The 22,384-nt window shown below is 47.5% G+C and overlaps 1 protein-coding gene across 1 annotated transcript in view; it reads left to right on the top strand.

The window, feature by feature from the left end:
- The window catches only part of LOC8051371 (bone morphogenetic protein 1), a 61,482-nt gene that overhangs the window by 37,857 nt on the left and 1,241 nt on the right, over positions 1 to 22,384 (top strand). Inside the window, exon 8 of the mRNA XM_042292948.1 lies at positions 10,911 to 11,212. Coding sequence (XP_042148882.1) covers positions 10,911 to 11,212 — 302 coding nt within the window. The remainder of the gene's footprint in view (positions 1 to 10,910; positions 11,213 to 22,384) is intronic.

The following is a 22,384-nucleotide window of genomic DNA, read 5'->3' as shown; positions in this document are numbered from 1 at the left end:
TGGTACGCCGTGGTGCGACGATGGCTGGTGTGGCTGAGACGCAGGATTTCTTGGGTCAGCTGTGCCATGAACGATGACCCTCGGTCTGTGATCAGGACTTCGGGGGCGCCATGCCGGAGGACGATGGACTCGATGAAAAACTTGGCGACTTCCACAGCAGTCCCTGAAGGGAGGGCTTTCGTTTCGGCGTACCGCGTGAGATAATCTGTGGCGACGATTATCCAGCGGTTTCCCGATGTTGACGGTGGAAAGGGGCCAAGTAGGTCCATTCCGATCTGCTGGAACGGTGCGGTCGGGGGAGCAATCGGCTGCAGGAGACCGGCCTATTTCGTTGGCGGTTTCTTACGTCGCTGGCACTCGTGGCACGATCGGGTGTAGAGGTGGACGGCTTTGGGGAGCTTTGGCCAGTAATACTTTTCACGAATACGGGCCAGTGTTCGGCTGTAACCGAGGTGTCCCGACGTCGGGTCGTCGTGACATGCTTGAAAGATCTCCTCCCGAAGGTCGGTCGGGATTACCAGCAACCACGGTGTGCTGTTGTCGCCGAAGTTCTCTTTGTAGAGTACACCTTGTCGAATGGCGAAGGTCGGCAATACTCGTGAGAAGACACGTGGCACGGTGCCCCCCCCCCCCCTTCCAGGTGCTCGATTAATGCGCGCAGCTCAGGATCGTCCCCTTGACGTCGTGCCATGTCGTCGGCGTTTACAGCTCCTAGGAAGCTCTCGTCGTCATTGTCGTCGCTGCAGCCGGAAGGGGTTTCGACGGGGGCTCTGGACAAGCAGTCGGCGTCGCTGTGCTTCCGGCCGGACTTGTAGACCACTGTCATGTTAAACTCTTGTAGTCGGAGGCTCCATCGAGCAAGACGTCCTGACGGGTCCTTCAGGTTAGCAAGCCAGCAGAGCGAATGGTGGTCCGTGACTACACGAAACGGGCTCCCGTACAAGTACGGGCGAAACTTCGTGATTGCCCAGACGACCGCAAGGCATTCTTTTTCAGTCGTGGAGTAATTTCGCTCCGCCTTGGACAATGTCCGGCTTGCGTAGGCGATGACTCGCTCGGTGCCTTCTTGAACTTGAACCAGTACCGCGCCAAGTCCTGCGTTACTTGCGTCCGTGTGAATCTCGGTTTCCGCATCCTGGTCGAAATGTCCAAGAACAGGAGGCGTCTGCAGTCGTCGCTTCAGCTCGTCGAATGCCTGCTGCTGCTCCTCGGCCCATTCGAACTTCTCGGCGTCCTTCGTGAGGTTTGTGAGCGGTGCGGAAATCCTTGCGAAATCTCGAACGAAGCGCCGATAGTAGGCACATAGCCCAAGGAACCTTCGCACGGCCTTCTTGTTTCTTGGCACTGGAAATGCTGCGACCGCGCGGGTCTTCTCTGGGTCTGGACGAATGCCTTCGTTACTAACCACGTGACCTAAGAACTTCAGTTCGTCATAGGCGAACCGGCACTTTGACGGCTTGAGAGTGAGCCCGGCGGTCTGTATGGCATGGAGAACCGTGCGGAGTCGTCGCAAGTGCTCGTCGAAGTCACCTGAAAATACTACGACGTCGTCCAGGTAGACGAGACAGCTCTGCCACTTCAGCCCTGCCAGTACGGTGTCCATGACACGCTGGAAAGTTTCTGGCGCCGTGCATAGTCCGAAGGGCATCACCTTGAACTCGTAGAGTCCATCCGGCGTGACGAAGGCTGTCTTCTCTCGGTCCCGTTCGTCGACCTCGATTTGCCAGTAGCCGCTCTTCAGGTCCATCGATGAAAAGTATCGAGAGTGGCGCAGCCGGTCTAGAGTGTCGTCGATGCGGGGCAGTGGGTAGACGTCTTTCTTCGTAACCGTGTTGAGCTGCTGGTAGTCCACGCAGAACCGAAGAGTTCCGTCCTTCTTCTTAACCAGCACGACTGGAGAGGCCCATGGACTGCTTGAAGGTTGGATTATGTCGTCATTCAGCATCTCTTGAACTTGCTGCTGGATCACCTCCCTTTCCTTCGCGGAGACTTTGTACGGTGATCGATGCACAGGGCGCGCTTCGTCCTCGGTAACGATGCGGTGCTTGGCAACCGCGGTCTGGCGCACCTTCGACGACGTCGCAAAGCAGTCGCGGTATTCGGCGAGGAGGTTAACCAGCTGACGTCGTTTAGGGTCCGGAAGCTTAGGGTCAATGTCGAGCTGCGCTGGCGACGTACTGTCTTGCTGGGACGGCGAGAATTCGTCAGTAATCGCGGTGATTTCGGCGGGGTTTCGGAGTTCCTCGACGTGGCCCACGGCTGCACCTTTCGTGAGGTGTTGCGTTTCGTTTCGGAAGTTCGTCACGAGGGCCACAGTCCGCCCATCCTGAAGTTCAGCTACTCCCCTTGCGACGCCTATGCCTCTTCCCAGGAGCAATTGGAGGTTTCCCTCGAGAAGAACTTCACCATAGGAAGCTTCATCGATCCCGACAAGTACGAAAACACTCGACCGCGGTGGTAGGTTTACGTGGTTTGCGAGGACTCGGACCGTGGGTGACGTCGCTTGGGGTTCCTCCGATGGTGGAGCAGGTTTTCGTAGCGTCAGCCGGTTTGTTCCGAGGTCGATGACGGCGCCATACTCGCAGAGAAAGTCCATTCCGAGGATAACGTCCCTCGAACAGTCTTTTAGAATGACGAACCTGACAGGGCACGTTTCACCGTGGATCTCGACGCGAGCAGTGCATCTCCCGACTGGTGTAATGAGATGTCCTCCGGCGGTTCGTATTTGGGGTCCTTCCACGGCGTCATGACTTTTCGAAGGCGGCGGGAGAGCCTCCCACTCAAGACTGAGTAGTCTGCTCCGGTGTCCACGAGTGCCGATGCGTCGTGGCCGTCAATGACGACGTTTAGGTTGTTGGACACCGTTGCAGGGGCGTCGTAGCGATGCGTGGCGTCGGGGGAGTGGGAGCGCTCCGTCGTTCTTGGAGGCTCTTTACGTCGGTCGTCTTCGGCAACTCCACCTCCAGGGGTTGCCGCGCCTAGTTTCCCCGGCGAGGAGAGAGGGGTGACAGGCTTTCACGTCGGGGTCGGTGCATCGGCGAAGCTGGACGTCGCGGCGATGGCGACCGGAACTCTCGGCGGGACGCAGGCTCGGGGGACTGGGGTCGTCGCAGGTACTCGTCGATCTCCCGAGGGCGTTCACCATACCGGGGGCGCGGGTCGTTTGGGTGGAACCCGCGCAGCCCGAGTCGTCGGTATGGGCATCGGCGGTACACATGGTCGGGTTCCCCGCAGTGGTAGCAGAGCGGGCGTCGGTCGGCCGTTCGCCACACGTCGGTCTTCCTCGATGAGGGTTGCTCCGGGCGGACGTCCTGGACTTGCCCTTCCTGGCGTCGAGGATGCTGTGGCATCGGAGGGTCTCGTCGGGGTGGCGCCGTGGCCTGGCGGTTAGCTTGCGGCGGTCGTCGGGCCATGGCGGCGTAGCTCAAAGTCGGCTCCTCTGGCGTCGTCATGTTGATCGGAACCTCAGGTTGGAAGGCCCGATGAACTTCATCTCGCACGACCTCGGCGAGCGACAGGGAGGACGGGCGATCCATAGCGGGGAGCATCTTGCGGATTTCTTCCCGGACGACTTCACGGATGATGTCACGGATGCCTGGGAGGTCGGTACCAAGGTTGTATCCGGATGTCGCCAGAGTAGTCACGCCAGGGTGTCGCTCGTAGTGCCTGGCGCGTGCTAGTAGGGCACGTTCCACATTCGTCGCCTCCGTGACGAACCCGTCCACAGTTGTCGGGGGATTGCGAATTAGACCTCCGAATATCTCGCTTTCCACACCCCTCATCAGGTGTCGCAGCTTCTTCTCCTCTGTAGCATGAGGATCGGCGCGGGCGCTCAGGCGAAGAACATCCTCGACGAAGCCGGTGACACTCTCGTTGGGGCCCTGGGTTCTGGTTCGCAGTAGGTCCTCGGCTCTCTCTCGGCGGTGGTGGTTGCTAAACGTAGCCTTGAGATCGGTCTTGAACATGTCCCACGACGTCAAAGAGGACTCATGATTCTCGTACCAGTGCTTGGCGGTACCCTCAAGCGAAAAATAGACGTTGTTCAAGCGCTGCTCTTCGGTCCAGCAATTGTGGCGGGCAACGCGTTCATACTGGTCAATCCAGTCTTCGACGTCTTCGTATTGCTCGCCGTGGAATGGAGCAGCCGTCCGCGGTACGACGGGCAGGTAAACGACGGCTGGAGCGGCCGGGGTCTCCGACTGGTTGGACATCGTCGTCCTCCTTGTTTGCCTGGTCCTGGGTGGCAAGGGTCCTAACTCCGGGGGTAGGCCAAGGTTCCGGCGACTTAATCGGATCTCGGTCTGGTCCTCGTTGGGTTCTTGGGGGCTTGTGTTCGGACTTGCACTCCGAGAACTCGGAGGGGAGCGCTGCACGGGCATGCGGTTACCCCGCACCTCCACCAAAATGTCACGGGTGGTGACCAAAGGAACACTAAATAAACAGAAAGAAAGAAACGTTTAATGTGGCGAACTTGTGCCAAAACAAAAAGAGAATAGAAAATAATAACCAAGCGCCGCGAGCGTCGAGGTCGGCGAGACAGCAGAGTCGAGCGCTGGGGCGAAACTGACTGCGGCTCGCCACGCGGAGCCCCTTATGTACATGCGTGGTCTTCTGGAATAATCGGCGAAGAAACTTCGACGCGTGGAACATTCGGGCCTGGAACAAGCAACATGATTCTCGAATTCTCCAGAACACTAAATTAGAGGAATAAACAAAAGACATGTCGCTCCAGGATTCGAACCCTAGCTTTTCGCGTGGGAGGCAGGCGCGATAACCCTTAGGCCACGCGCGCGCTGCCTACTTGGCGAGCGCGCGCCGCAATATTCTCCTGCTTCTTCAATGGGCAATGCCTCCAGCACTTCAAGCGCGAAGAAGTTCTTATTCCTATGAAGGATGGGTATGTTAGTGAGCGCTGCATCACACCCACAGGTCCGGCAGTGAGCTGACAAATGTCCCGCTGATGCATCGGCCAGTCTGGCCGATGTAGCTCTTTCTGCTAGCTAGGGGAATATGATAGACGATTCCAGTTTAGCATGGGGCAAAGTGCGTTCTATGGGCTATGTCACATCTGCTCTTGATAACGTCCTTTGTTATCCCTGCGGCACAAGGCGTATGCTTTGTTCGGTGCCGAACAAACAACCTGAATATCTTGGCCGCCTGCGATCACTTTTAGCCTGTGGTTCATTCCATAGATGTTTCATTTCATTTCATTTGTTTACCCTGAGGACCCGTGTCCGGGTATTACACAAGGGAGGGTAAGTTAGAAGTCACTTGTTTGAACACAAAAGTAAAAATCACAAAAAAATAAAATAAAATAAAACGTGGTACAAATGTTAAATGACAATAAGTTAACAAATAACTGTATAAATTTATAACTCGTTCATTTTATCAAAAAAAAAAAAAAAAGACTGACAAGCTCACAAGACTTAGATGTGTTAATTTCTAATACAATGTCGTTGGGTAAGAAATTCCAATCATCAATAGCAAGAGTTAGCATGGAATTTACGAAAAAACAAGGATGAAGTGCGGATGAATTTGATTCTACACACATTGTCAACCCTAGCGGAAATTCGATCTGGGACACTGAGATGGGACATTTTCATCTGCGGATTGTGATAATATATTTTATGAAGAAGGGCAAGTCGGGAGAGCCTTCGACGAAAAGAAGGTGTTTGAAGATCAGACCGATTACGAAGTGAAGTGATACTAGTGCAGGCGGAGCAGTCGGAGTGAATATACCTTAGTGCTCTGTCTTGAAGTTTTTCTAGTTCGTTAGAGAGATAATTGTGAAATGGTGACCAAATCGATGATGCGTATTTCATTTGGGAACGAACCAGGGTTGTGTAGGCCAGCCTTTTGATTTCGGGCGAACAGAGTCTGAGGTTACGTTTTAAGTATCCAATTGTGCGGTTAGCTTTTAGGACAACTTCGTAAACGTGGTTGTTCCATGCGAGATCGCTGGTGTGGTGAAGTTCAGGTACTTATATGATGTGCAGTGGCCAATGTTATTGATACCTAGTTGGTAAGCAAATGTAGACGAGGCAGTTAGACGAGTGAATGTTAGTAACTTGCACTTTTCCATGTTTAGGCTCACCTGCCAATCGTCACACCACTGTACAATTATATTGAGGTCATTTTGAAGTACTCTATGGTCATCTGGTGTTTCGATGGCTCTGTAAATGACGCAGTCGTCTGCGAAGAGACGCACGGGGGATGATAGAAGCTTTGTTAAGTCATTGATGTGTGCTAAGAATAATAATGGGCCCGACATAATAATGTAGGGCACAAAAGCGATTTTTCATCTCGTTGGTGGATTCACCGTATCCTCTCCGCTTGCTGCTCTCCGTTTCAGTTCCTTGAAGAGGCTCTCGCATACGCTTTTTAAAAGAGCGCTCGGGTAACCAGAATTGCTTAGTCGGGCGATCTGTTTTTTAAAGCTTGTCTCAACTTGATGATGGTAGGACTTGCTTAGCACAGAGACAAGAGCAGTCCTGGCAACACCTCTTTTGATGGTCTTCGAATGGCCTCGGTCGTAGGGAAGAAACCTTTTTCATGATCGAGGTTGGTAGCGCCAACAGACGTGACTTGTTTCGAACTCCAAAGGGAGGTTTAGGAACTAGATTGCTTTCTTCAGTGGTGTTTCGTAAGTAAACCAAAATTCCGGACCACTTTTTTGTGAACAGGTCAAAACCTTTTTTTACTTTTGTTTCCCGGATCTTTCAGCTCAGTGTCGCCCAAATCATTGAGCCGCCACGATCACTGAGCTGTCATTGAGCCGCTAACGTTTATTGAGTTCAGCTGAGCTGGCCAACCGCAGTTGACTGATGGGGGTTCGGCCACCAAGGACGTTTAAATAGGGCAGGACCCGTCATGACGTCACGCCCAGCGACGCCGGAAAAAGAATGCAGTCCCGGACTGCCTTGCGCAACGACGCTCTCTCATCCAAGCTCCAATTGCCTGCACGCGTCTCGGTCGACTGCGTTAGGCTTAGGCTTCGTCTGCTCCGTGCCTGTGTTCCGTTTCGTGTGCTCGGTGTTGCGGCTAGCTTTTGATACGATCGGAACAGCACAATAAGTTTCGATGCGAACACGCATTCTGGTCACGGCGGAGGGCTTATACGGCTTTCTCAAACCGCGGTGGCATTCGTACTCAGGCAGGAGTGTGTCAGGCGTCAGCGGCGCCTGACATGCTCGTTTTCCGAAGCTGCGCTATGACGACTCGCTCTAGACGATAATCCAAGCGCGATGTCTAGAGCGTCAGCTATACGCCAACTTCCTACTGGTCAGGCCAGCGTTGGGCTCCACGTCTCACCTCTTCGACACCGATTCAGTTGACGCCGCCATGAAATTATTGGTAAACAACCGTTTGACCACGGCAATGCCATGGCATCGAGGGTGTTTCCCCAGATTTTAATGGCGGCGTCCGTTAACTGAGGTTTCTGATCACGATGCAAAGTACCCGTGACTATGACAAAAGATAAACAACTTAGTAGAAAAATGGCATTAAATGGATTGTTTAATAGCCGAGAGCAGCGGTTCTCAAATGGAGGTTGCGGGACATTTTGGGGTCCGCGAAGGCAATTCTGCAGTCCACGAAGCCTTGCCTTGACACTCAAGTTTGGCAATAAAAGTGTTATTTTATCCGATTGAGACGAAACATTCTGATTTTTAGGTGAGCTTTCTCGCGTGTATGTCACTGGGAAAACTCTACTTCACACCAGCCCTTAGTTATATCCACTTCTTAGATCATTATAATAATTAACCTGTACCTTTTCCTTCCCCTCACCACGAACGGGATCCTCCATCATCTCCGCCACTCCACAAGGGGTCCGCGAAACATCACTGGCTGAGAACCACTGGCCGAGAGAATAAGAAGGCCTTTCATGGCCACGCCTACTTGCGTTACACTTCGTTCTATGTATGGAGAATACGAATGCCACCTCCTGCTTATTATAACCTCCTTGACCCCATTAGAGATAAAGATGGCGGCGTCCGCCGCATCGTCGCCCATGGGCAGCGTCAGCCAAGCACTTACTTTGGCGGAACACGGGGGGATGTCTCTAGAGACTGTCGTAGCATCAAATATTATCGGAAGAGGCACGATTCGGGGTCAGAGCTTCCGCTAGAACGATCATGGCACGTCGCGGAAGCCAAAGCTTGGCGAGGACGGCCATTTCGATGTCGGTGCCGATAAGGCTTTCCTTCTGTCTTTCTCGCTCGAATTCGTGTGAAACGTTCTGGTCATGGTTTCTTTATTCTAAAAACAAAACAAGAAAAGACGCTAATGTTGTTTCGTTTAAACACTTTTAATGAGTGAAAAGCGCGCATATAATTAATTTACATCACTTTAACAATAACAAAAGGTAATGAGACATCAGTTTTTGTTTCGTTTCGGCTTTAACTGTGTCCCTTGACACGAATCTCAATTGGGGTTGATAGGCATATGTACCGTGTAACACCGGGAAACTAAATTGGTCTTAAATCCAGTTGGGAGAATGTCAGTTGATAATGCCAGTTGGGAGGATGTCAGTTGAGAGTGCACTCGTTTTTAGTACTGTATTGACAACCTGCAGCTTTGTATCATGAAGAAGTACAAATACCTAGGTGTGTACATACAATTAAACCTCTATTGGAAGCTCCAAGATGACGGAGTATGTAATAAGGCTATGTTTAGGCTGTAGACTTTCAGATGATCACTGAAGGACATAACACCGGAGGTTAAGTTAATCGCTTTTAAAACCTTTGTTATACTATTCATTACTTACGCAAGTAGGCTATAGGCCCTTCCACTCAGAGCAATATAAATAAGCTTGAACGAGTTCAAAATAAGGCAGTTAGTTTTATTTATAACCGTTATCATTCCACAGACTCAGTAACAATGCTCAAAGCGAGGGCGATGCCGCCTGACATAAAGTCACGTATGTATGCACGTCGTCTCAGATACTTTTTTGAATTAGTAACTGAATTGCATAATATTGATGTGTCAAGATACGTCCACTCGGGCGTCCCAACTGACTGGCGCAGACTTCTTACTCTTGCGAAGCATAGCAAATATATTCAGTCATATTCGTACTTTGTCGACACCTTTAAATTTTCATTTTTCCCAAGATGTATAGATGATTGGAGTAAACTTGAGTCAGATATTGTAAGTGCCCCTACGATAACGAGTTTCATCAGCAGTATGGCACCATTGTAATTGTAATTGTAATCGCAGATTGTTCTTTTTTTGTTTTCTTTCTTTTACAAGCGTATCTGCATTTGTTTTAGAGCGCAGCTCTTAGGAGCCCATTTCCGCCTTGAGCGGCGTCGGCATCGGCGTCGCTGTCGCCGTCGCCGTCGGCGTCGGCGTAATTGCGTGGTACATGATGGGTAATTTTCCCTGCTAAATTTAGCGGAAAAATTTCCCCGCTAAATTTATCGGAAAATTTTCCCGCTAAATTTAGCGGAGAGATTTTACCGCTAGATTTAGCGGGGAATTTTTCCCACTAAATTAGGCGGGGAATTTTTTTCCCTCTAAATTTTGGGGGAAAAGCTTTCCGCTAAATTGGGCGGGAAAACTTTTTTGCTAGATCTAGCATAGAACTTTTTTGTGTTAAATTTAGCGGGGAAATTTTTCCGCTAAATTTAGAGGGAAAAAATTTGTGCTAAATCTAGTGGAGAATTTTTTCCGCTAAATTTAGCGGGGAATTCTTCCCGCTAAATTTAGCGGGAAACATTTTCAACCAAATTAATCGGAAAATTTTCTTCTAAATGAGAGCCGAGCAAGAAAGGAGGAGGGGCATAGCCCCCTCTCCATACCTTCCCCTCCTCCTCCTCAAGAGGTGCGCTCTAATTGGGCGTTACAGGAAGTTGTAAACGGCTTTCATTTGTTTACCGCCACCCTGCCTAAGCTCATTGTTTTGGGCTGGCAGTATTTGGAAATAAATAAAGTATGCGCTGTTAGTGTTCTCAATTTCTTGCATAGCTGTTCTACATGAATTTTTCATTTAAGATGATGGCCTCTATGTACATTTCAAGGTATTTTACATTGTCGACATATTCTAGTGCCGGGCAACAACAGTTGTTGCCCTTATTCTCGTGCATTTTTATTGGTATTTCAGTTTCTATTTTTTTCTTGGGTATCGGTAGCATATTACTTGTGTTTTGGATATATTTGCGATCATTTCATTTTTACGGTACCATCGAAGAATATTAAAAATACCTTCCTGAACCTTTCCTACGGTGTTTGCATATTTCGTGTGGGCGTATAGAATCACCGTATCGTAAAGAGACTGAGACGTTTACTTGTTAGTTTGACCTGGGTTATCTAGTTAACATCAAAGTTAAAAAGTAATGGGCCGTGTACTGTTCCCTTTGGTACTCCGTGGTTGACTTTAACTTCTCTATTATATTTAGAACCTAGCCGCACCATTTGGTGACTATCAAGATGATAATTTCGAAACAAATCATATTAGTACACTCGAACTTGACGATACTTGCAAGACAAACGCAAACTCCTCGAGGGGCTTCAGATACGAGTGCTGCAATCGGCTGGGTTGCGTCGAAGGTCGTTGAGCTTCGGGCCCAATAGCTGAGTTGGCGCTAACCGAGTGTGATTACGTTGCGTCGAGGCAAAGGAGGCAGGCGATTTGATTATAGTACCTGGGAGGCTATGTTCGACAAATGTTTCGTTTCTCCTAAAAAAAAGAACGGAAGTGACGCAAGGGACGATATCGCGTCTGATTGGCTAGAGGCTCAAATGACGAAAGAGGGAACTTTCGTCATTTGAGCCTCTAGCCAATCAGACGCGATATCGTCCCTTACGTCACTTCCGTTTCTTTTAAGGGGAAAGGAAACATTTGTCGAACATAGCCCCCCTGGACTGGGCTGTGCTCGAAATTAGTGTTAAACGTTACTTCCAATGACTCCCAGGCATGTACGACTTCGAGGGCAACGAAAAGGTGATCCGGTTCCACTCGGACGCTGCCAACTCGCGGCCGGGCTTCCAGATCCAAATGCGTCAGCACGAGTGTGCACTCCAGGGTCAGAGTCCCCGGCCGCCCCCGGCCAGACCCCTCCAGGGGCTAGGACCCGTCGACGAAGGCCACAGGCAGCCGCCGCCGCAGCAGCAGAAGTGCGACAAGATCTTTACGAGCCGACTGTTTGACATCAGAAGCCTGGGCTACCCACGCGGGTACCCCAATGACCTGGACTGCAAGTACATAGTCTTTCAGGTTCGTGCTTCCTTTTCAGACATTATCTACGGAGAGAATCTGGTGAGGAGAATAGGAGAGCACTGTTTGGCAGGATGGTCGGCAGACGCAAAGGCCAGTGTCCTATTCCCCTACACGAGGTTTAGACGGCGCCCTTGCGTGCTCTGAGTTGAGTAATTCGGTGTGAACAAAGGAAGCTAGCTATTGCGTCTACCCACTATCCTTCCACTCAGTGTTAGGCGCTCTGACATCACCACACGATCTTTCTCTCATTTAGTTGCTCTTCCTATAGAGGTATTCACTACAAAAATGAAAGCGAATATTCACGGGAGAACTGATTGTTTAAACTCAATTCCGTCCCCGCAGTCGTCAAAGCAAGAAGGCAAGCGGCTAGTCACTGACATACCGTATTTACTCAAGTAATAACGGCACTTGTTATGAAGAAAGCCTGAGGGTTCGCTTTTCCGCGGAGCACACAGATTGTCAGTCACCGCGATTGACAGCATGATTCCAGCTGTTTACAGGACAGAGATAGCGTCTTCGTGCAAGGATACCATCTGTGAAGATTGCACTTGTATGGAGAATCGTGTTCTCGATCTGGTTATTCGCTATGTTATTCATGTTCAACGCAATGGTTGGCTGGATATGTGTTCCGTGAGAAAGTAGAAGCAAGGGCTTTGTTCATAAATAGTGCGGTTATTACTCGAGTAAATACGGTATTGCCGCGCGCAGGGCCGAACAAGCAACGCTCGGTCATGGAATTCTAGAAGACTCCCGTTAATTCTTGATCGGGGAGTAACTTTTACTATTTTGTCCTAGTTTCTCGTCATCGAAATTGCCTGTACATTCTCGTCCCGAGCGCGCTACGCCTGAAACTGCTTTTCCTAAATTTCGAGAGAGTCACGCACACAAGATAAGGAGCTACGCGGGATCTTATCGAGTCAGTCTCGCTCTTGCTTTCAGTTACGCCGCCAAATCGCCGCCCGCTTTTTTGCTATTGCGGCAATCGTTGTTTTTATTTTGTTTGGCACAAGTTCGGCAATTAAGCCTTTATTTTCAAATTACAATTGTCTAGCGCTTTTCCATCCGTGATAATATTAAGAGCGAGGTATCATTCGAACTCCCGGCCTTCAGCATGCCCTCCATATTGTTCCGCGATGCTTCGGCTGAGTGCGGGGGCTCGACATACACGCCACGCTAAAGCAATGTCGAAGGTACGAAACTCACGCTGAAGGAGGGTGAACTGAAGTTCCTCCCACCTTTCCAGGTGCCATAGTTCGCGAATTAAAGGAGATTCACGCGCGATTTATTTGTAGCGTTTTCCTCACTAGTGGCGCTGATTGTTTCCGGAAAACGAGTACCTCCCAGTTGCGCATACAGCTCGGGCGCTCGGACTTGTCCCGGTCCACGGACTGTTTAAGGCGATCAAGGCCGGCTAGGTTTTGTTTGTCCGGCGTCCGCCCCCACCGGCAGTTATTTGACTGGCGTTGATTTCTGCCTGGCACCGAAGTTGAAACCAAGTTCGAACCATTCAAGCGTATTTTATGAACACCGAGTTTCTTCATGGTCCGCTGTAGTCTGCTGTCCATCGCATGTCTCGCATTTCGGACCGGCTGGGCTTACTACGTTGTTGGGCGCGTGACTGATCCGCTGGGTGGCCAACTCGAACCGATGAATTCTTGGGGCGAGATCGTTGAATAAAGCTAGTTTCTTAGACTTCTGTCTGTTCTCAATGGGCGGCAATATGCAGACATCGTTTGCACTTAATGAGTGTCGACCAAAGCAATATTCGCTTACAACTGCGTCTACACAATGAACCAATATATGGAGCGACACAACAGGCTTACGCATTCGCGTCAACAATGCGGACTGCCGATGAACACAGCAGAGATGGCAAAATAACTTTTAAAATGTATTTAAATTACATCACTAATTAGTTTTATCAAAACAGCAGGAATGTAATTAAATTACATTAGAAATTGACGCAAACTAAACTTAATTATATTGCATTGCAATTACACAGCAAAAGTAGTGAAATTACTTTGACATTACTTTTGAATACCTTGAGGCAGTAATTAGTGCTCATTTTATTTACCCTATATGTACCAAATCTTAGACCTTCCTGTCTACACTGCAGCAGCCTTTCGCGCCTCAAGGTGAACCATACTGAACAGTCGTTTTGCTGGCGCACATCACATAAGTGTTAACTATGACGAATAGCTTTTTTAGATGTGACTCAAAAACATACGATCCACCGGTTTTGCTGTTCATTCAACGGTGAAAGGGCTTACTAAAAGGGTCGTATGGTCTCCATCTTCCTGATTTAGACGAAGTGATAGTCCGTGTCAGTCTGTTAATAAGTCGGGCAACGGGAGCTCGTTCTTACAAAGAGTCGTCAGCGGAAACGTTTCCCTTCCGTCTCGGACGCAGTATAATGTACAGGGTGTCACAAAAACTGATTTACACGTTTTTGTTTTACCGCAAAAATAAACTAGGCATCGTCGAACGCTCATTATCCGCCCAAAGGTAGCCCTAGATATAACAACCAGATGCCAAAGTTTCTGCCCGATCTGATACTTTATTCAAAAGTTATAAGTGATTTTTTGATAATTTCAATAGGAAAATGGCGGCCGATGGAGTCTCGAATACATGCGGATCTATGGCATCATAAACCGAAAACGGGCAAAAATGGGCTCCATTTTTTCATAGAAATTTTCAGAAAATCACCTTTAACTTTCGAATAAGGCATCGGATCGGGCTGAAACTTTGGCATCTGGTTGTGAGCTCTAGCGCTACTTTTGGATTGAGAATGAGCGTTCTGCGGTGCCTAGTTTGTTTTCGCGGAAAAAAAAAAATCCCTGTAAATTTTTTTGGGACACCCTGTATAATCCTATCATCCCAAGTGCACTAGTTGTCGTACTCCCAGTCATTCCTCCGAAAAAGTATTGTTCCCAAACACCCGAAGTGTTTGCGCATTGTCACAAAAGGGGCTAGATAATTGCTACGCAGAAGCGTCGCCAGCTGAGGAATGGCGCGAGCTTCCTAAATTGTGTACTTTCCCAACAAACGGGTGGTGACATTAGCTTGTAGGCTTATTCCCGAATAAACTTCCCAAGGTAATGCAGCGAGCCTTACCGCGAGCGGCACCTGCTTTGCTCGAGGACACGCGAAACGTTCTGGGGTCTTGACAAGGCATTTGGAATTGACTATTTATTACGGTCGTTGGTTGTTCACAATCGTCGAAGCTTACGGTTTGACCTTGCTTTGACGAAAGTACACGGCTGGGGATCTGTTTGTCCTGTCCTCTCAGGTTTTAAATTATGTTTAACTCACTGGTGATGTGCCCGTCGCCTTGTAGCCTATGAGCCGTTCATCCCTAAGCTGCGAATGCGGTGAGTTGCGTGTTCGTTGGAACAGTCACACGTTTATCTCTCGTGATGTTACCACGCTCTTGTTCATACCCACGCGCAGAGAAAGGGACGGGTGAGGTGATGAAAGGGAGGTGTTTGATTGGTTCTGGTTGGCTCGCAGCTCCCCCCACACTGTCAGATTAGGGATGAACGAAGCTAAGTATCGTCGTGATTACGTGACGCCGTGAATTTGTCTTGCTTAGAGTTCGTAAGCCGTCGCCTTTTAGCGATGTCTACACGTCAGCTTTTTTCGTTCGCCTTTCCATCCCGGCCTTGTGCGTCTGTTTAGTTCTTCGTACGAGGTTTTGCACTCAGGTGGCCGTCGTTTATATTCTCTGATATCTCGTTCACGTTTCATCATGCAAATTAATTTTTTTTCTTATTTTTTAAAGCTTGCAAACGAACTTAATAATTTGGGACAAAAGTAATTTCAAAAGTAATGAGTAATTTCTATCGAAATTACTGCCTGAAAATAATTAATTACATTATTAAATTACGAGCCTGGAGAAGTAATTCATTACATTACTCATTACCACAAAAAGAAATTTAATTACTGTAATTTCATTACAGTAATGCCATTACTGCCATCTCTGGAATACAGTACGTTTACGCACTACCGTCTTCGGGTGAATTCTGCGAGGTCCTCCCGATAATGTTTGATGGGTTTCGCGGAACCTTTAGAACGGCCCTGAAAGGTCACAAAGAGCCGTTATATTGCCTCTGAAAGGCCACACAGACCTTCAAGAGCAATCCTGAAGAAACGCCCACCTCTCAGAAAAATATCTTAGTGGGCCCCACAGACCCACTAGAGAAGCCTGATGGGCCCATTAGACATTTCAGGATATCCTAAAAGGCCTCTCCATTCCTTACAATCAATTCTAGTGGGCCTCCCTGACGTTTTTTCAGTAGGGAGGTTAACTTCATATAAAAACCTCGGCAAGCATAAATCCCCACTTAGTGTCCTTTTAACAAATGCACGTGCTGCTTAGAGTAGACGACCCTGCATGCCTGATTGCAAAATTTGACAAGGGAGTATTATATATGATGCGTGCATTATAAGCGGTGGTAGTAAGGACGCATAATGACCGCAATATATACTCTACTCTGGATGGAGCTCTAGCGGCTTCAGTACTATCGATTGTTGTGGAAACGCGTCGAGATTACTGATCTCTATTGCAGGAAGCTGGATTATCCGAAGCTTGTCAGTGGAACCGCGGATGGCCATAACCTGACACCAGGCAATACACGTTATTTTATTGGAGAAACACACAAAACAAGAAATATTAAAGCTCGTACGCGATGCGCCGAAGACGAGTATTGTATGATGTGCCGCGATTATTACATAGAGTGTTTGGAGATCGAATCGTTATTTGTCAAGCGTTCGAACGCCGATTTAAAAGATAAAATGTGCCGAAGTACCACTGAGAGTGCCGGTGTTGCTTGTTTTCTTTGCTAAATAAATGACGCGTTCAACAAATGAATGACACGCGCCGAGTTTTAGTTCGTCACAGAAGTCATCACTGCAGTTCGAAGCAAAAGCTTGCACCAAAAGAACTCTGCACAAGAAGTGAAAATATAGTGAGTGTGCAGGCGAGCTGGCGATAGCTAATCATGTCATATACCACCAGAGACTGTGGTGGAAGAAATTAGAAACTTTTAGTAGAAGGTACAGACACGGAAAGGGACGTCTCAAACTCAGCTAACTGGTTTATTTCCCGACCATCCTATATATGCCCACGAAGCCCTTCCCAACCGCACCTTACGCAGAAATCCCCTTTATTGAAAACAGTTCCAAATAGAAAGAACATATATGACACACGAAGAGATCAAGCGCCCGTACAGACAATAGAGGCCCTTACCTGTAGGACACCTCGGGACATGGCAGTGACCTTGTTAATATTGTCGACGACAGCACACATAAAACGAAAATACTGCAGGCGAGAAAACATGATTGCGCTTGAAGACACGGACATAGGAAGAACAGATATCACAGAGCGCTAACTTTTAACTGATTTAATTCAAGAGCCTCAGCGTAAAAACATACGGCGTCACTGCACCACATCTCAACCATTCCGTGGCGTGCCACGAACCGCAATTACACTAACTCTTTTTCCGCCAAGTCAATTGAAGCCACACTGACACAACACGTGCCGGAACTTATTTATGGCGTCCGCCTCCATTATCTCTCTAACAGTCTCATCTTTGTGCCTAGCGAGAACAGTAGAAAAATCAAATAATAATTTGCAACCGCAGCCATGACAGTGACACGACAGAGCGCAATCATGTTTTCTCACGTGCAATACCAGCTCGCCCAACAATCAGCACTTGACACTCAGGGCATCGCAGTGACCTTGAAAAAAAAGTGCCGAACTATCCTATACAGTAGCGCCAAAACCAAACGTACCCTTAGATAAAAAAAAAAGCCGAGAGAAGAATTATTTTGTGGAAACCCATCTTGGTGACCTCTAGACCGCGGCGACGGACCCTAACTGCATATTGTCCCCCCAATCCCCCTTTGACTTTTTTACTTTCCCTTCCCTTTTCTAGCGAATCGATATGTTCCGTTTATAGTCTCAGAAACCTTCCAAGTTGCATTGATGTTTTGCTTATGCAGTTTTCGATTGATTTTATTTTCATCGTTGTTTTAACAACCCTTTTGATATCATCTCGCTCTTTATCTAGATCTTCCGTTTCTGACCAGTGTGCAGTACAATTGTTGCATTCCTCGATGTGTTTTGCAAATTCCAAGTTCGGTGCCTTCGTGTTAACATTTCTCTTGTGTTCTATTAACCTATCGTCGATGCATATCGAGGTTTGTGCCACGTACTTGAATCCGCATGTTAACGGAATTTCAGATACCACACTTTCTTTGCACGGAACCGAAGGTTCCCGATGGGGCCTTCAAACAGCATTTGTGGTTTGACAGAAATGGCGTCAATCTGCTCATTTTGAAATCTGAGAGCACTACGTCTACTCCGAACTTATTGCCGCAAGCCTTTAGGGTGTGGGAAATGCCGTGGAAATAGGGGATTACTGCTACGTTTTTCCTTTGTTTTTATTTTCCTGGTGTTCATTTTGAAGTTTTATTTCTAACTGCTTTTTGATGAATTCCTCTTCATATCCTGCAGGTTAAAGCCTCAACTACTGTTCCTTGACCGCATTACCCATAAAATGAGTGCATGATTTACGCATGCGTTCGTTACAAGGGCTTCTCTACCCCTGCTTTAACCGATTTGGAGTGGCAACTCTCCCTGCTTAGCACAGGTTTTGCGGCGTTTTTCCCGTACTCCCAACAAAGAGCATGTTCGACATGTCTGCGTAAATCAAGAAACTGCAGGACCTGATTTTCAGGTTGTTCGGTTGTAAACTTAACCTCCGGAGCTGCTGTTTTTAGAATCGACTCCAAACACCGAGCATCCTTCTCTTGAAAAGCGCAAATAAGTATGTCATCGACGTTACTTTTTACCAAGCACCCATTCAAGTTATTTTCGTTAAGAGTTTCAGTTACACACTTATCTAAGGTGTTCAGATAGGTTTCTGCTAACATCGATGCCACGGAAGAGCCAATGCATACTCTATCTCTCTGAACATATTTTTGACCATTATATTCAACAACTGTCGCCTGATGATAAAAATTAAGAAGAGAATGGCTCACTGTCGACGGCGATACCTGTTCTGGACTGAAAATTTACCAGGTTCAGCTCTAGAACTTGTCTAACCCTTTCCATCAAGCGAACATCTCTAGCAAATAGTAAAAATCCTTAATATCCATTGACATTACCGTACACTGTCTTCCATGAAAGTCTTCTTGGTCATCGATTCGTCCCTCTGAATTTCTCAGTGAAAGGCTCCCTTCTAGCTGGATTAAGTTCAACCCTTTTTGTAAAAAAGAGGTCAGAAACGGAAGTTCTACATAAAGAGCGAGATGTTATCAAGAGGGCCGTTGAAGAAACGATGAGAATAAAATCAATAGGAAACTTCATAAGCCAAGCATCAACGCAACTTGGAAGCAACTGCAAAAAGTTTTCTGAGCCTATAAGCGAACACGTTGATTCGATAGGAAAGGGAAGGGAAAGGAAAATAGACAAAGGGGGATTAGGGGGACAATATTAATACCCTCATACAGACGGCCTTTATGGGTATTTTGAATAAATAAATAAATATGCAGTTAGGGTTCATCGCCGCGGTTTAGAGGTCACCAAGATGTGTTTCAACGAAATAATTCTTCTCTCGTTTTTTTTTCTTCTAAAAGTACGTGTGGTTTTGGTGCTACTGTTTAGGATAGTTCTGCACTTTTATTTCAAGGTCACTGCGATGCCCTGCAGTGTCCTCGTTTTATGTGTGCTGTCGTCGACAATTTTATCAAGGTCACTGATATGTCCCGAGGTGTGCTACAGATAAGAGCCTCTTTTGTCTGTGCGTGCGCTTGATCTTTTTGTGGGGATGAGGACGATTCGTCACATGAGCACTCGTCACAGGGCGATTGGTCACAGGACGATTCGTCACATAGGAACATTCGTCACAGGATGACTCGTCATGCGGGCAACTGGTCACATCGATCGGGCAGGGGACGATAGTAAATTGTAAATTTCAACAACCGCCCACATTGCCTGATGAGTTTCACGACTTCCCACTGTCACATAAACCAATAGTTAGAAAAGGGTAGCGGACATTTCATCGAACGCCATTTCATCGAACGCCGTTTCATCGAATGAATGGACATTTCATCGAACGCCATTTCATCGAATGCCGTTTCATCGAATCGCTAAGGGCCGTTTCATCGAATTTCTCTGTATCGAATTTCTGGGCATTACAGTGCTTTATAGATCTTTTACCTTACATTTGTTAAAACTAAGGTAGCCACTTGTGAAACTGTTATTAGGGTGGAGCCAAATTGCTAGAAATAAAAACCATTGATATAAAAACAAATGGGTATGCGACTTACTGAGAAGTTTTACTCATGTACCTGTCAGAAAACATGAGACTGGAGGTAAAGGACCGACACTTAAAACACTTTTGAATGTCTGTGTCGTTTTTTTTTACCGGCTGTCCGGGGGTTTCGGTAATGTGCAATTCACACCTGCTCGTTTGCACACTTATGCTTAGTTGAAGGTTTATTCACGAAAAGCATTTAACTGCCAGAGCAGCACGCTTATAATAAAACGATACCCTGCCAGGAAAGCACACGAAATAAAATGTAATGATACTCTGATTATCAGCTTTATGCTCAGATTGAACGTTTCTGCTTTTTTTTTTTAGTTCTTAGTTTTTAAACTCTACAGAGTCAAAAGCTGCACAAAGTGTCAGTCAACATGGTTTCGGGCTACACCTGGAGTGGAACCACCTCCCCTTCACTGTCAACTTTATTACCGACCCTTTTGCCTATGAATCATCTTCAGGACGCTTTCTTAGGAAGGCCGACCCGCACCAGAAAATAGTAAAGCCCTGGGTGTACTAGCTGTCACCCAAGAAGACAGAACCCTTTGGGATCCTCACATAACCCAAGGTTACAGGTACGCGCTGTCAGATAATAAAACACTACCCGCTTCCCAAAAAGCACATCGTGCTTTCTGTTGTTTTTTTTTTTTTGTCTCATTTTGAATTGTTTCATGTGACATTGAGAGGGGTCATTGTTTCATGGAGGCTTTCTTCTCGAAGCAGGACATGTTCACGATGGAACTTATCTCGTCACTGCATACTGTGATTTAAAAAAAAAGAATTAGATGACGTTGTGTATAAAAATCAAAATAAATTGCAAAAATATTGCAGGCTGTAACGGCGTTCGATGAAAAGGCGTTCGATGAAACGGCTTCGATGAAACGGCGTTCGATAAAACGGCGTTCGATGAAACGGTGTTCGATGAGACGGTTTCGATGAAACGGCGTTCGATGAAACGGTGTTCGACGAAATGTCCGGACCCAGTTAGAAAAACTAATCTTACAATGCTCATCCGCTTTTCCTTTCATCATATTGCGACTCTTCAGCAGGTTGATCTAAGTTGCTGGCTTGAACGAGCAATAATCCGACTGGCAGCCAAATCAGTTTTACTTTGCCTTGCATACAACTCTTCGGGAAAACCAATAAGTATCGGAATTCTTTCTGCTGCATGTGTACGAGCACCCCGCGTGCAGCTGCATGGCTCCACCTCTCTCTCTTGCGATCACCTCCATCCTTTTGAAAGTAGCCTGAGCTCAGGATTAGTCGCTTTTTTATGGCCTCCCCATTCACCCTTCGGGACGGGCCTAGAAGCAAAAACGTCTGTTACAAATTCTTCTACCTTGAGAAGCGAAAGACATGCTAAGATAAGAGGTGACCCACTTTGTCAGGCCGAACCAACGTTCAATGTTCGGGACCAAACCAGAAGCTAAAACGTTTGTTACAAATTCTTCGCATTTCAGAAGCTAAGGACATACTAAGATATGAGGTGAGCCACATCGTCCACCCGAACCAAATTGAACAATACATTTTTTGGGGGACGAACTATTGTAGGACCAGTTGGCCGCGTGACGAGTCATCCTATGACGAATGTTCCTGTGTGACGAATCGTCCTGTGACCAATCGTCCTGTGACGAGTGCGCATGTGACGAATGAACCGTATCCCCTTTTTGTGTGTCATGTATGTTCTGTCCATTCGGAACTGTTTTCAACAATGGGGATTTTTGCGTGGAGTGTGGTCTGGAAGGGCTTCGTGGGTATATATAGAATGATCGAGAAATAAACCAGTTTGCTGAGTTTGAGACGTACAGTCGCCGGCCATATGAGCTCCCCCGGCCGAACGCCGACCGGATCAGCGAAAATCCCACACGCGGCGCTTCGAGCGTTGCCGCGTTTTGGGAACCGGGCTATTGGGACCGAACCATTCCGTTATCAAAGGGGTGGACGCATAGCTTTTATCGGGATTTCAGCCTTTAGAAGTGTGAATCACGAAAACATGGCCGATTAGAATCGCCGTTTTCGGGTATTGGCACCAAGTGTTCGGAGATGACGGTATAACTACTGATAAACTGGAGCTTGCTTTAGGCGCAGATAAAGCAGCGCTGCTCGATCGATGCTTACAAATGTAAAGACCCTATGTTTGATATGATATTAGGCATGACAACAATGATCCCTCGGCAAGCGAGAAGTGGCTGACCAGGAAGCCATCTGCAAAGTCATCGTGTAGATAATTACCCTTGGCGAAGCAACACGCTACTGAGCGCAGAACAATAAAGTCTCTTCGATAAAACGCGTTCATGAAAAGTGCCTGAATCTTTATTCTGCTTCGACACAAATCTTTTTCTTTTTGTTATTTATATCATATCCCTATAGATTAAATAAATTATTTCAAAATCGCTTGTCATTGTCTAGTCTAGATTTAAGAAAGATTGTAAGAAAGTTTGTGCGTAGGATTACTCTTCGGGTAGGAAATATTTAAATGACAAACCGGTTTTGCAAATAAAAAAAGTAGCATATAACATGTCAGAGATATTATGCAGCGAAGAATTGCGATAAGCCGTCTGCGTTTACCTACAACCGGAGGCGGAATTGTAATCGGTCCCATGCTTCAGATTCACGTTCCAAAACACGGAATGCTATTAAACTTCCTGCGTCCAACCCTTTGATAACTGAATGGTTTGGTCCCAATAGCCCGGCTCCCAGAACACGGCAACGCTCGACGCGCCGCATGCGGGATTTTCGCTGCTCCGGTCGGCGTTCTGCCGGGGGAGCTCATATGGCCGGCGACTGTACCTTTCTGTGTCTGTTTCTTCTAGTAAAAAGTTTCCAATTTCTTCCACCACAGTCT

The sequence above is a fragment of the Ixodes scapularis genome, unplaced genomic scaffold, assembly GCF_016920785.2.
Source record: "Ixodes scapularis isolate PalLabHiFi unplaced genomic scaffold, ASM1692078v2 PGA_scaffold3__209_contigs__length_174095766, whole genome shotgun sequence".
Lineage (NCBI taxonomy): Eukaryota > Metazoa > Arthropoda > Arachnida > Ixodida > Ixodidae > Ixodes > Ixodes scapularis.
Note: the sequence above shows the minus strand (reverse complement) of the source record. Positions and strands in the feature narration are given on the sequence as shown.